Consider the following 13,116-nt stretch of genomic DNA (forward strand, 5'->3'; position numbering starts at 1 on the left):
CAGAAGTCTGGAGATGGAGGACAGATTGTCCAACTCTGAATTATCAAGAGTTTCACACTGCTAAGCTAATGCTGGACCAACTCATGAACTCCACCACCTGACCAGATCTGAAAATTGTCCACAGGGGAAAGAGAAAGTCATCTGTATTTGCCAGAGAAGACAAACAGCAACTAATTTCCAGCATTTCTGCTCAGATGACTTAGTCTCTATGGACAACAAAAAGCCATATTAAGGTCTAACCAAGAGAGAGGGGAAATCACTGGGCAAGAAGAGCCCAAAGGCATATCTGTTTCCTCTAAAAGGAAGCACCCAGCATGACGTAGCCTTTAATTCTCCACCACGTGGCTGAACTCTCACTTTCTTAAAAGTCAAAGTACACCGGGCACGAGTCAATTGAGAGTAAATAGCTGGACCTAGATGCACTCATGCCTGGCAAGCAAATTATGACCTCAAGGAAAACAGGAGGCAAACTAAAAAACACCAAGCACAAAGTAAATGGGTTTTTAAATAACTGGTATCATATCAACCCCTAAACTCCCCTGCTGCAGTCATGCTGGTGCTAAATCTTGAGGGAGGGGTTCCTTTTAACAGAGATGTCTATAAATAAGCAAGCTGAAAGCTAACAAGTTTAAGAGGGAAAAGCATACAAAATTTTTGGCTGCTGCTGATGAGCCATAGAAAATCACAAATGTGCCTGTGCCAAGGGAGGAGGAAGTCTAATATCTAACACTGCAGACTTGGGAACCAGAAGGAGCAAAGCCATAAGGAAGCCCCATGCAAGAGGAAAAAAAGCACATGGCACATTTCCTCTTCATATGTGTGACAATTCAAAGCAGCACTCCTGGCCTGCAGAGCACATAGCCCTAGTGCCCAAAGCCCTTTTAGTATTTCATATCAACATTAACTTCTGGAGAGCGACAAAAATCTGTCCTGGATTACTGGGTGATTTCTAATATGTACCATAACCAACACTAAGTCAACATTTTAGGGATCAAATTTCCTACTTTGCAGTATGCTGGAATGCATTCTTGGCATTAGACTTCTTCCCATGAACAACACCCTTAGAAAATGCAGAAGCCACTGGGAATAAAGACTCAACCTATCCCAAGACCATCTTCTAATATGTACAAATGACTAACAAACACAAAAGTTCACTCAGATGTCCCTTCATATTCAATAAAAACTAATTCCATCCATTTAAGTAAGGGGAGGGGGGCAACTGCAGAGAATAGTCAAGGCAGTTAAGTCAACATTCACCCTAACCTGATCCCTCTAAAACCTGGGATTGAATAAGGAGTTTATCTCAAGCCCCTACACACCTGCTGTCCATGGCAGATGAAACATGGTGCCCAATTCTGAGTTACTAGAAACTCGCTTTTGCAAAATGCCAGAATGGCAAGGCAAAAGAAGTTAGAAGAAATATTTTTAAACTAAAATCTATTCAAAATCTCATATTTCTATACTGGAACAGAGTAACCCCATCCTCCGCTTCCAGGTGGAAGCACAGTAGCCTGGCACTAGACACTCCATGCATCCGCAGCTGTTAAGCATCCACTTACAGCCCTCGAAAAGTGCCAGAAGTCATGTGTGGTCCAATCACATATGGATCAGCAGGTAAGGAGACTCCAAAATCACTACATTTCAGATGCTCTCATAAGGAGTAAGTATGTATTTGCAGTATTAATGAGCTTCTTGGCCATAAACCTAATAAAAAAAATATTAATGGCCATTTCTGTGAACTGATGAGCAAACTGCATATGTGCAGGCTTACTTACCCAACAACCCTCAATGTAAGGCCTGACCCAAGCAACTCAGTTCAAGCTCAGCTCCTAGCCCTTCAAAAATAACAGGAATCCCAACAGGTACTTCATGGCTTGTTTTAAGAAACATCTAGGCCTGGCCTGTGGTGATGCAATGAATAAAGCATCAACCTGGAATGCTAAGGTTGCCAGTTCAAAACTGTAGGTTTGCCCAGTTAAGGCACATACAACAAAGCAATCAAGAAACAAAGTGAAGCACATGAGTTGATACTTCTCACTCTCACAACATCTCTCTCCCTGAAAAATCAATAAATAAAAATCTTTTAAAAAATAAATAAAAAGAAACATCAATTAAACTATGCCCAAAAAACAAAAAACTCAGGCTCTCCAAAGTTGAACTATTGTCACTGCAAAGTTGTCCAGGGCACACTGCTCTGAAGGTGACATGACCTTCCAAACCCAAAATTACTACAAAAGAGCCCCTGAATTGGCTGAGAACTTGGCAGGTTGTACTAAATGCCCCACATAATGACAGGAACCACTAAGACCCTAGAACCATTCTCTTTCATGGAATTTTATAATTAAGAGTTCAAATTCTCAAAGTCACTGGAAGGAGACAACTACCAGTCTGTGGATGGATGTGCAATTTGGATTCTATAAAATCCATGGAACTCAGTAATGTTATGAAAAAAGCAAATTAATATTTTAACTTCCCCCATCTTAAACATTTAGCTTCACAAGTCACTGCCTCTGAAAAGCTGTCCCAACGTAACGTGTCTAACTGATTACTCATTCTTGGATTTCTTCAGCCCATAGACTTAGTTTGGTCTAATATCCATTTATAAAACCTTACTTTGCAAGTTTTCCAGATGTGTGAACAGAAGCATGCTCCCCCAAGAAAACTAAATGCCTCCAAAACAGAAATTGCGTCTATCTTTTAAGTTCCTTCTTGGTATCTAATTGGTATGTTCACATACAGCAATTTCCCATCGCCATTTGAATCTCCAGATCTCCCTGAGCTAAAAATCATGCTCTCAGCAACAAGATGACATTCTAACACCCTCACCACCATCACCACCATCACCACCACACTGTGAAACGCCTGGGCAATCAATGTCAGTGTCAACCTAAAGTTTCCGTATTCTGTTTAAAACAAGCCGATAGCCTTTGGTAAGTTAGCTAAACCTAAAAATTATGGTCAGGGCCATAATTACATTCATATTCCCTACTATTGTGGTAAGTCAAAAATGCACTTCCAGAACTCTGGTCTATAAAACACTTCATGTGAAGAAAAGTGGTGTCAGAGTCAGTGGATTTAGTTTAAAAAGGGACTCAGAGATAAATCTGGTCAACTCACAAGGCTACCAAAGCAGAGTACATACGTATACCACAGGCAGATTGCTAAGATATTAAACTTCTAAAATATCTCTATAAAAAGAGTGTTTCATTAAAAAACTAAAATTAAAATAAAAAAAAGTGTTTCATTGAAGGAACCCAAAAATGTTTCTAATCCTAAAATGGCAATTTCAAAAACAAAGACTGAATCTACCCACTTAACCCTTCAGGAAGGATTTAGTGAGTCCTCAAACATTTGGGCTTTGCATCAACCCAGGAACCCAGGGGCATTCATTTTAATATACATATAAGTGATACACAGGAGTCCAGTAAAAATTATATAAATAAACCCAGCACTTGGAGTGGGCTTATAACCCTGAGAGCCAAGCAGAATAGAGAGGCTGAAAACAACACTGAAGTTACAGTACCTTTTTTTCTCCTTTCTGGTATTTCAAAAATGTAAACCCAACCCTAAAAACATCTCACAAACCTTAAAAACCTTTCTGAAAGAACAAGTCTTTAAATCTCAAAGTCTCACACCAAGCTTTTGAAACACACCTCATTATTGAAACTTAGGGCCTTCTTTCCAAACTTCGATTTGTTTTTACTCAAAAATTGCAATTGGGGGGGAAAAAATTGCAATTGGTTTTGAAGAGGGCTCCAATGCCCTGAGCACAGCATGGAGCCAGGGTCACAGAGGTTCTTCTTCCCGAGCAGCATCTTTTAACTTCATTTCTCTTTTAGATCACTGCTCCTCAGCTCTACGCCTCTGCACCCCCCCCCCCCAACACTACCTACTCTCTTCCCTATTCCTGTCTTTTTTCCCAATGTTATTTTATTCTACCACACGAGAAGAGACTAGCATTATCTTTGATTGAAAACTGTTTATTAATTTGCCTGTCAAACATTCTATAGAGCTGTTCACATCTTACTACAGAAACCTCCTGGGTATATATTGACAGCTCAGCAAGTATTTACACAAAGCTCTGAAACATTTTTTGGTTCCTTCAGAGGGGAAGAAGCTGCTGCGTCAAGCAGAGAATTATCAAACACCTTTCCCACTACCTTTTCCCCTTTTATGAAGGGAAACTTCCTTCCAGCACACCTTTAATATGCCGAAATTACACTTCTAAACTACTAAGCCAGGAGGAGGGGGAAAAAAAAGAAATTCAGGTGTGCTAAAGAGAAAGAACAGCATTTCTAGGACCACTTGCAAACCACACCACACAGTTTCAAAAACCAGGGGTGTGAGGAAAGGCAATACACCTATGAAATTGACCCTGAGACTCTTAGCTTTTCCTGTTCTAGTCTCAGGAACTTTTTGCTCCTCTCTCAGCAAAATTTATAGGGCAAGTTCAGGCACTCAGATTACAACCAACTGCCCAAACCAGACCTAGACCTGCTCAAACACCAGAAAGTATGGAGAGCTTAATGCTACCTCTCCCATCTTCCTATTCTCCCCCCCAAATAAGCAGTGTTAATGTTGAATTTATCAATGTCCACTCCCCATCCCTAATATACCTCCAAAATTCCCTCTTGGGAAATTTTGAAGAAACTATTTTTCATGTCTTCCTTTAATGAAGTCTGCCTAATTTTTCAATTACTATTTAGTGTTTTTAAACCACTAGCCAGGTGGAATGACTCATGACAGTCTGGTAGGACTTTTTCTGTAAAGGGCCACAGACCACCACTGCACCTCGCTGTTCAGAGCTTGTTTCTATAAAATCCTCAGGAGAAAACAGCCTTGAGTTTCTTAAGTCCAGGGTGAGAGGGATAGTCTCAAGACCCCTACTTATAAATGTACAGAAAGATGCTACCCTCATGAGTTAAATATGGCAGCACAGACAGATGTGTAGCATCACAGAGGGAGAAGGTCATGTAGTTCCCAACTTCACTTTACTGATGGGGGGGGGGGGACAGAAGGCAAATAATTTGCCCAGTCACACAGCTTAATCTAGAACTATGTGTGGAGCCTGACCAGGCGGTGGCGCAGTGGATAGAGCGTCGGACTGGGATGCGGAAGGACCCAGGTTCGAGACCCCGAGGTCGCCAGCTTAAGCGCAGGCTCATCTAGTTTGAGCAAGGATCACCAGCTTGAGGCCAAGGTCGCTGGCTCAAGCAAGGAGTTACTCAGTCTGCTGTAGCCCCACGGTCAAGGCACGTATGAGAGAGATGAGAGAGCAATCAATGAACAACTAAGGTGTCACAATGCGCAACGGAAACTAATGATTGATGCTTCTCATCTCTCCATTTCTGTCTGTCTGCCCCTATCTGTCTCTCTCTCTGTAAAAAATAAATAAATAGAACTATGTGTGGAATCAAAGTCTCCTCTTCCTCCAGAGTACTGTGCTCTTTACTCCTTACCACTGTGCTGTAGACAACTTGATTTGTATCAATAATGATAATGACCAATCTAAACAAGGTAAAACCCACAGATAAAAGCCAGGAATCAGGACTCCATTTCAGAGATGGGGATGTCATCTCAGGTCACCAGCAGGAGAAAACTTTTCGGTGCCAATATATTTTGAATACCATATTTTAATCATACTTGCATGCTTCAGTTGCTTCTAGAACTTGGGGATTTGAAGCCAATCAATACATCCTTTGTGGGTGGGGGTAGGGCAGAATGAGAAGGGACCCAGACCATTACTTCGGTTAGTCTATTTCTACATTTAAAAAAAATTTCACTGCCTCTTTGCAAAAGACCTACTGTAGACATCACACCTTACAAGAGTCAATCCAACATATAAATGTTTAATGCAATCCAAGACATCTTGTTACAGCAGGTGCCACTTTTCGTGGTGACTCTGTCATAGACAAAGGAACCTTTATAAAGTTCTTGCAGGGCCCAATACAAAGAAGCCACCCTCAGTCCTATGCTTTCTCTTCTCTCACCGCCACTCCAACTTCCATCACCCCCAGTTCTCTCATGGGCAGTACAGAAACATGAAGCCCCACAATGAAGTGCCATCTCAGTGTGGTTTTCCTGCTCCCTCCTATTTGAGAGAGCTCCAAGAGTCCTGTATTTCCGCCAGACCAGAGTGTCTGCCAGTAGGCATTCCCATAACAAGCCCAGAATTCCTGCATTTGTTTCCTAGTAGTTTATCATTTGATATTTCCATAGCTAGCAGGAACAGCCAAATGTCCACAATCAAAACCAGCTTAATTGTGGACTACATACTCTATTTCACTTTTCTATTGTACTTTACTGAGCTAGTACTACTGTCAAGGTACTAGAACTATAAGCATACCAAATAAAAAGCTTTACATCAGGTTAAGCATATAGGTGACCGAAAGTATTTCATCAGTAGCAGGATTCAACAGCTTAAAGAAAACGTATTTAAAGAAATGGGTAAATTTGTCTGATGGGATCTTCCCAGCTCCTGTGAAAAAGACATAGTCACAATACACACATTTACCTAATTTTTACTTTAAAAAGGCAGAACTAAATGAAAACATTACCACTTTAACTATGTTAATCAAGTCTCTGCAAAATAATCTGTAACCTAAGACTGAGTTAGGGAAAGGAGACAGAGCCAGGCCCTATTATTTAAGAATACTTAAGCATAGGGCACCATGGTCTGACAAGAGCTTTATCCTTTTAAGTAGCAAAGAGGAATTCAGAACAAAATCCACCTATAACCCTCCTCTAGACTACACAGCTGAACTGAAGTAGCCCACATAACTGGAATTTTCACTGTCTTCCACAAGTGAATGCTCACCAGCCCACTCTCTGGATCTCAGGATAGTAGACAACTGAACTGAAATCAAAACAGGAATCCACAGTGTATGAAGTGCCATGTTGAGTGATGTTAAAAAGGAATTAGAAAATTCACCCAAAGGCAGCACAGACAAGCTTCCAAACAAGGACTATATCTATTTTCCTACCTTTTTACCCAGCACAGATCATAGCACAAAGAAAGTGTTCAAATATTTGTTTAATGACTGAAAAACAGAAATTGCTATATGGCAAAACTTGGTTTTATCCAAACAAACAAACAAAACACGTATTTGCCAAACCAGTAGAATTCAAATTAACTTTTACTTTTAAATAACTCTTGACTTATCCCAAATTATTTCCTCTAATAGTTTAAGGTACATTTCTCACTATCCCCCACAAAAAAAAAGGAATGAGGGGGAAAAAGTGTAGATTATAGAATGACCCAAAAACAAGAGGATGTTCTGTTTACTAAAGCAAAATACTTATCCTCTAGACACTAGAAATCCAACTGAAAATTCCCCAATTTCTGGCCCAGATGTACAACATCATGGAAGATATGGAGTCAAGGCACAGAGCTCTAAACCTGCCACCTAACACAACTATTCTCAAAATTCCCAACTCAAAAGAAAGGGCAGAAAAGCAGTTCTAGATGGGAGGGAATACAGCTAATTAGGCTATCTAAGTGAACAAAATCTCATACCACAAAGGTACAACTGGGTACTGCTGGGAGGGGGAAGATATGAAGGGAGCTTTTATTCTTCGCTTAAAAGATATATGACTCCACAAAATACCCAGTATTTCTGCCCAAAGTATTGGAAACAGACACAACAAAGAGGGAGGAAGAGCAAAATAAAATGCTTTAAAAAGTACCTAAAAGTTGTAACTTCTAAAAAATATGAAATATCATTGTAAATTACTTTTATTATCTTGAAAGATAGGAAAATACCTTAAAATGCAAAGAAAAAAACTGGCCAATCTCTATTTAAAGCTCTAAAGTGATATATAATGAAATAGAAAACTGGCCTTTTTGATATTCCAAGAACAAGTGATAAATTTCACCAAATCACCTGTTAGGATAAAGTCCCTCTCAAGATCATGAAAGATGTGTCACCTTCCCTTTAAATTAAGCAGCTTGCCCAAAGTTCAATTAACAAAAGAAAAGTGTTAACAAGATTCAACATGTAAACAAAGAATGAGGCCAGCCTTTCTTAAAACAGAACACTTGAACCTAATATGAAATTCTCTTAGAAAGCTTGCAGTCCCCCCTCCAGAAAAGTTTTCTCCTATTCCTCTCATAAATACCCCACATTTGCCACACAAGAAAAAGCCCAGTAAGATCATTTCAATTCTGCAAAGTGAACAGGGTCAAAATTACTCAAGACAAATGCATCTTCAGAGCCATCAAAGAAGTCATTTATACCATCAGGAAAGTCACAAAACCAAAACAAACAGCAAACCCATTGTACAGAAAAACCCAGCTACTGTTCTAACAACACAGAATCTATTTCAGGCTGCATAAAACGTAACAAAAAAAAATAATAAATCCAAGGTACAAGCAAAATGCCACTGCCTCTTTTGTTTCGGACACAATGTAACAAGGGCAGCCTGTCTGGGGCTCTGCTCCTGCTGATACAGTATTGCTGCTTAAACCTCCCTCCTCAAGGTCACAGCCAATTTCAGCTCTAGAATAAAAGGCAGATAGTGGCAGCGATGGTTTGGGTTATCACTGGCAGAAAAGCAGAGTGTAAAAGTTTATGAGCTCATCAGGATTGTTGTACCATTACATCAGAGGCAATTATAAATGGCCAAGAGCAGGAGATGGGGAGCCAATCAGATCACAGATAGGATGTCAACCTAAGACCAACTGTCTCCTGGCTTTGACAGAAGGATTTTACCTCCATAATTCAAATCCCAAACCAAAGCAATCTGCACTTACTACTCCAATCACTCAGCTGTTTACCAGCACTTCCAGGGAGAAGCCCAGGCCACTGGGCCCACGGAGACTAAGACAGGAGATGGCCCAGGCTGCTCTGGGTGAGCCGCAGCCGGCTTCTAGCTGCCCCCAAGCAAGCCCCTGCCCTCCCTCGAGGTCCCCCAAGCCCGAGGGGCCCCTCCTTGAAAGCACGGATGGGGGACAGCCTGGAGGAAGGCGTAGGGGGTCAGAGAGGAACGGCAGGTGAGCAAAGAACTGTACATTCAACTCCCGAGCTCCTAGCACTGCCTACACCCCTAACCTAAGCCCCCAGCACTCTCTCACCTCGGACCAGGCCCTTCCCCGCACATTCTGCCTCGCACCCCCTTGAAGACCCCTGGAGTTCGAAGGGACCAGAGGAGAAGAAGAAGGGGAGCAGACACATCAAGGAAAGCCCCACACAAAGGCTGAAGGAGGGAAGGAAAGGAAGGGAGACAGGCAGCCATTTTAAGAGAGAAGAGCCAGACAATGGCAGCTCCCCAGCAGTGGGAGCCCCGGACTGGGGGTAGCCCACGGCTCTGGCCCGGTCCCCGCAGCCGCCACCCACCCGTCGGACCCCGCTCACCCCAGCCCCCTCCCCATTCAGCTGTGTACCTGCGGGGTCCGGGCGAGCGGCTGCCCCCCGCCGCCGCTGCTCCCAGGGCTCATGGGCGCGTGGTGGCTCCTTTGTTGGGCCCCTCCCGAGGCGGCTGCCGCCGCAGCAGCAGCAGCAGCAGCAGCAGCCCCCCAGCACTGCGAGGCCATGTCCGCCGGGCCCTTGCCTGCGCCCCCGTCCTGGGGCCCGCCGCCGTAGTCGCCCCCGGGGTAGCCCTGGTAGCCCCGGGCCGAGCTGGGCGACGTCAGCAGTTGGTTGAGGGTGGGGGTGGCGGTGGGCTGGGGGGTTCCCCCGCCGGCCGCTGAGGAGCCGCCTCCCCCCATGGCCCCGAAGCGCTGCTGAACGAAGGACGAAGACGACGAGGAGGCGGAGGCGCTGGAGGAGGGAGGCGGCTTGGAGCCGGCGGCTGCCGCCGCGCCGGAGCCCGGAGTGCCACCTCTCGGGGAGCTCAGCGCGTAGGCCTGGGGGGGCGGGGGGTAGGCGCTGCGGTTGGGGTAGTAGGAGTTGTACTGGTGGTTGGGGAAGCCATGGTCGTGCGAGTTCTGCTGGGGCCCCGCGTAGGGCTCCAGGCCCCCGCCGCCGCCACCGCTCTGCAGCGCTGCCAGGGCAGGGCTTTGTTGTCCGCCATGTTGTTGGTGGAAGACGGCGGCCGCCGCGGCGGCGACGGCAGACGGGCTCCGGCCGTAGGGTTGCCCGAAGCCGTAGGCTGGGGGTGGCAAGGCGGCCGCGGCTGAGTGAGGAGGCGCCCCCACCCCATCGCTGCTGCCGCCGCCACCGCCGCCGGGCGGCTCCGTGAGGTTATTGTTCAGGGCGGGCCTAGGGCCCGCGTTCCCATTCGAGTTCTTCAGGTCCGGCTCCACGCCGGGCCCGCCGCCGCCGGCTCCGCCGCCCCCCCCATTGCTCTCGGCCCCGTCCTGCAGCTCCTTTCCCAGCGGCTGCGGCGGCCCCACGGCGGGGCCCTCGCTTTCCTGCCCGGCGGCTGCCTTCATTTCCCCGCGCTCGGCCGCTGCCGCCGCCGCCTCGCCCCCCGCCTCCTCCCGCTGCTGCTGCTCCGCTTTCTTCAGCTCCGAGGGCGGCGGCGGCGGGTTGCCCAGGCTGCTGGCGGCGGCGGGGGCGACCTGCGCGGCCATGATCCCCGCTGTCTCGTTCGCGGAGAGACCCGGCCCTGTCTTCGTCGTTTTCCCCCCTCCCACCCCGCCCCGGGGCCGAGTCCCCCGGGTTGCCCTCCCCACCCGCCCGGGCGGGCCTCGCGGGGCTCCGCTGCTGAGCTGCTCTCGCTCGCTCGCTCCTCTCCCCCCCGCCCCGCCGGCTCAGGCTCCGGGCTGGCGGCGGCGGAGGAGGAGGAGGCGGCGGCGGCTGAGGCGCCGGCGGCTCAGCTGCTCCCGGCTCTGTAGGCTCGGGACCCGGCTCTCCCGGCTCATTCCCCCCAAGCCCTTGCCTGGGAATGAGGGGGGCGGTGGAGGCTCCGCTCCCCAGGGCCTGGCCCCGCTGTGACTCTCCGCTTTCTGCTGCCGGAGAAAGGAGGAGGGAGGGAGGGAGGGAGGGAGGGAGGCGAAGGGGAGGGGGCGGGGAGGGAGCGGGGGGAGGGGGACCCGGGACGGGCGGGTTGGAGGGCGCGCGGCTGCAGCCCGGGCGCCGGGAGGCAGAGTCGGAGTGCGGGCCGGGCGCCCTGCCTCCCCTCCCTGGCCGCGATGCGGGCCGAGGCTGCTGCGCGGCAGCGGGCGGGCGAGCGAGCTGGCGGGCGGCCGGACTCAGCGGCTAGAGCGCCCCACTCTCCTCCGAGTCCCCCTCACTCCGACACGAGGCTCAGCACTGCCATTTTACCCAGCGCCGTCGCGGCCGCCTGGCAAACCCGGAACGGAGCCCGGAGCGGGCGCAGGCCGTGGAACGGACTCGGTCTCTTCCCCTCACAAAGAAGGAGGGGAGAGAACCTGCCGCAGCGGCGGCAGGCCCTGTGCCGCTTTCGCTCGGCAGCCCCGACTCCGAAAGCTTCGGGGAAAACCCGGCCCGGAGCTCGTGCCTCTCGGAGCCTGCGTCGCCTTCCTCCCGGCTTTCCTATCTGGGTCGGTCCCCTCCAGGCCACACCGAGGGAAGCGGACGACGTGAACTTTACTCGCGGCTGCAGAATTGGCCTGAGCCCGAGACCGCGGCCGCCTCGGCCCAGGCCTGACCCCCTGGCAGCGGGCCTCGGTCTCTTGGCTGCTACTTAGCACCTCTACAGCACTTTTCTTCTTCAAAGCCTTTTACAAACCCACTCTAAAGACCCAGCGGAGAGATAGGGGGGCGGGGACAACTTACTTTTACCCCCTTTGCTAGCCGAATGGAATGACAGATCATTGTTCAGACTTTCCGGTTTCCCTCTCCTCTGCCCTCAATAGCAGATCCTCACAAAGCTCTGGGGGCATGAGGTCAGATTATCCCCATTTTACAGAATTGAAAGACAGAGAGGGGAGGGGACTGCCCAATCACTTAAAGTTAGAGGGCAGAGGTGGATGACTTAAAGCTACCCCTGTCTAGTTAGCCTTAAAAAAATATGTGGTCAAGTTGTGTCATATACAACAATGGAATCAATAGCAGAATGGTTTTGAGATTAAAACTGGTCATTTCAACACTGATTTAAATGGTCACTGAAGGTTTCTAGCAGGATAATCCAAGCCCCATCATTGCACTTAAGAGAATTTAGCCCATAGTGACCAATAGCCCCAGTCTCCAAAGACAGTACTTAAATGTAAACAGACCATAGGAGAGGCTCCAAGGACTGGAAGAACCACTGCAAAAGAGGAATAACCAGAGGGAAATAATTCTCTTTTTAAAAGGAGAAAGGGGGCAGTGTAACAGATCACTTAGAAAATGATGCAACCCCAATTTTTTTTTCTACCCTCCATTGAAAAGTTTCTTTAAAGTTTTACTATTTATTACATTCTCAGAGATGCAGATTGAGCTGGAGGCCTATATAAAAAAATTCCAGCTCTATAGGCCCCACCAAATCCCAGAGCAGCCTTTTTTCCTCCTCAGGCCTATTTGGAATGCTCTTGACATGACAGTCTACAAAAGCCAGAGGGGATTCCAGCTCCTCACCAGGCCCAAGGCTACCTTGGGAGAAAGAAGTCCAGGCCTTGATAGTCATTAAACACCAGGGCCTCTTCTCCTCTCAGATTTTATAAATGGAGACTTCTTGGCCACAGAACACTATATTAGAACTTCCAAATTCTGCAGGCCCCTGGAGTTCTGGCTGTGTCACTGGTCACTGTGAATAATTCTAAAACCCTGAACTCATTCCTACCCCCAAGAAAATTTAAAAGCATTTTACACATTAAAAGGCAAAACCTTCCTCTTAGCTAGGAGTGGTGCCCCCCCCCCCCCCAAGCCAAGAATCAAACCGGCCTGCCAGGACCTGACTGACTGGAACAGGCCAGTGTCCTCTTTTCACTCACATTCAGTCCTCCGGGGCAACAACTCTCCTGGTGCATTTAGGTCCTAGAAACCAAATTATAGGCTGCCTCATAAATGGTGCTTGACTATTTAATCAACCGCCTTTGAGCTGGCAAACAGTTGAGTCCTGCACACAAATGAGAAATTTTTTACATGCAATTACCCTGCCATTTTCCTCAGAGCTGGAGTGTAATGGGAAACTTGGAGTCCATTGAAAACTGTAAACCAGAATGGATTTGTCTCCAGAGGAAGCCCTCATCCCCTTTCTTCAATGGCTGTGAAATTCTGCAAGTGCGAAAAT

The 13,116-nt window shown here is 47.6% G+C and overlaps 1 protein-coding gene across 2 annotated transcripts in view; it reads right to left on the minus strand.

Moving 5' to 3' along the window:
• ARID1A (AT-rich interaction domain 1A) overlaps positions 1–10,566 on the minus strand; it is an 86,804-nt gene extending 76,238 nt beyond the window's left edge. For both annotated transcript variants that reach the window (XM_066270015.1, XM_066270014.1), the window contains exon 1: positions 9,383–10,566. In XM_066270015.1, coding sequence (XP_066126112.1) covers positions 9,383–10,513 — 1,131 coding nt within the window. In that variant the 5' untranslated portion in view covers positions 10,514–10,566. The remainder of the gene's footprint in view (positions 1–9,382) is intronic.
• Between the last annotated feature and the right edge of the window lie 2,550 nt (positions 10,567–13,116).

Source organism: Saccopteryx bilineata, chromosome 3 (genome assembly GCF_036850765.1).
Source record: "Saccopteryx bilineata isolate mSacBil1 chromosome 3, mSacBil1_pri_phased_curated, whole genome shotgun sequence".
Lineage (NCBI taxonomy): Eukaryota > Metazoa > Chordata > Mammalia > Chiroptera > Emballonuridae > Saccopteryx > Saccopteryx bilineata.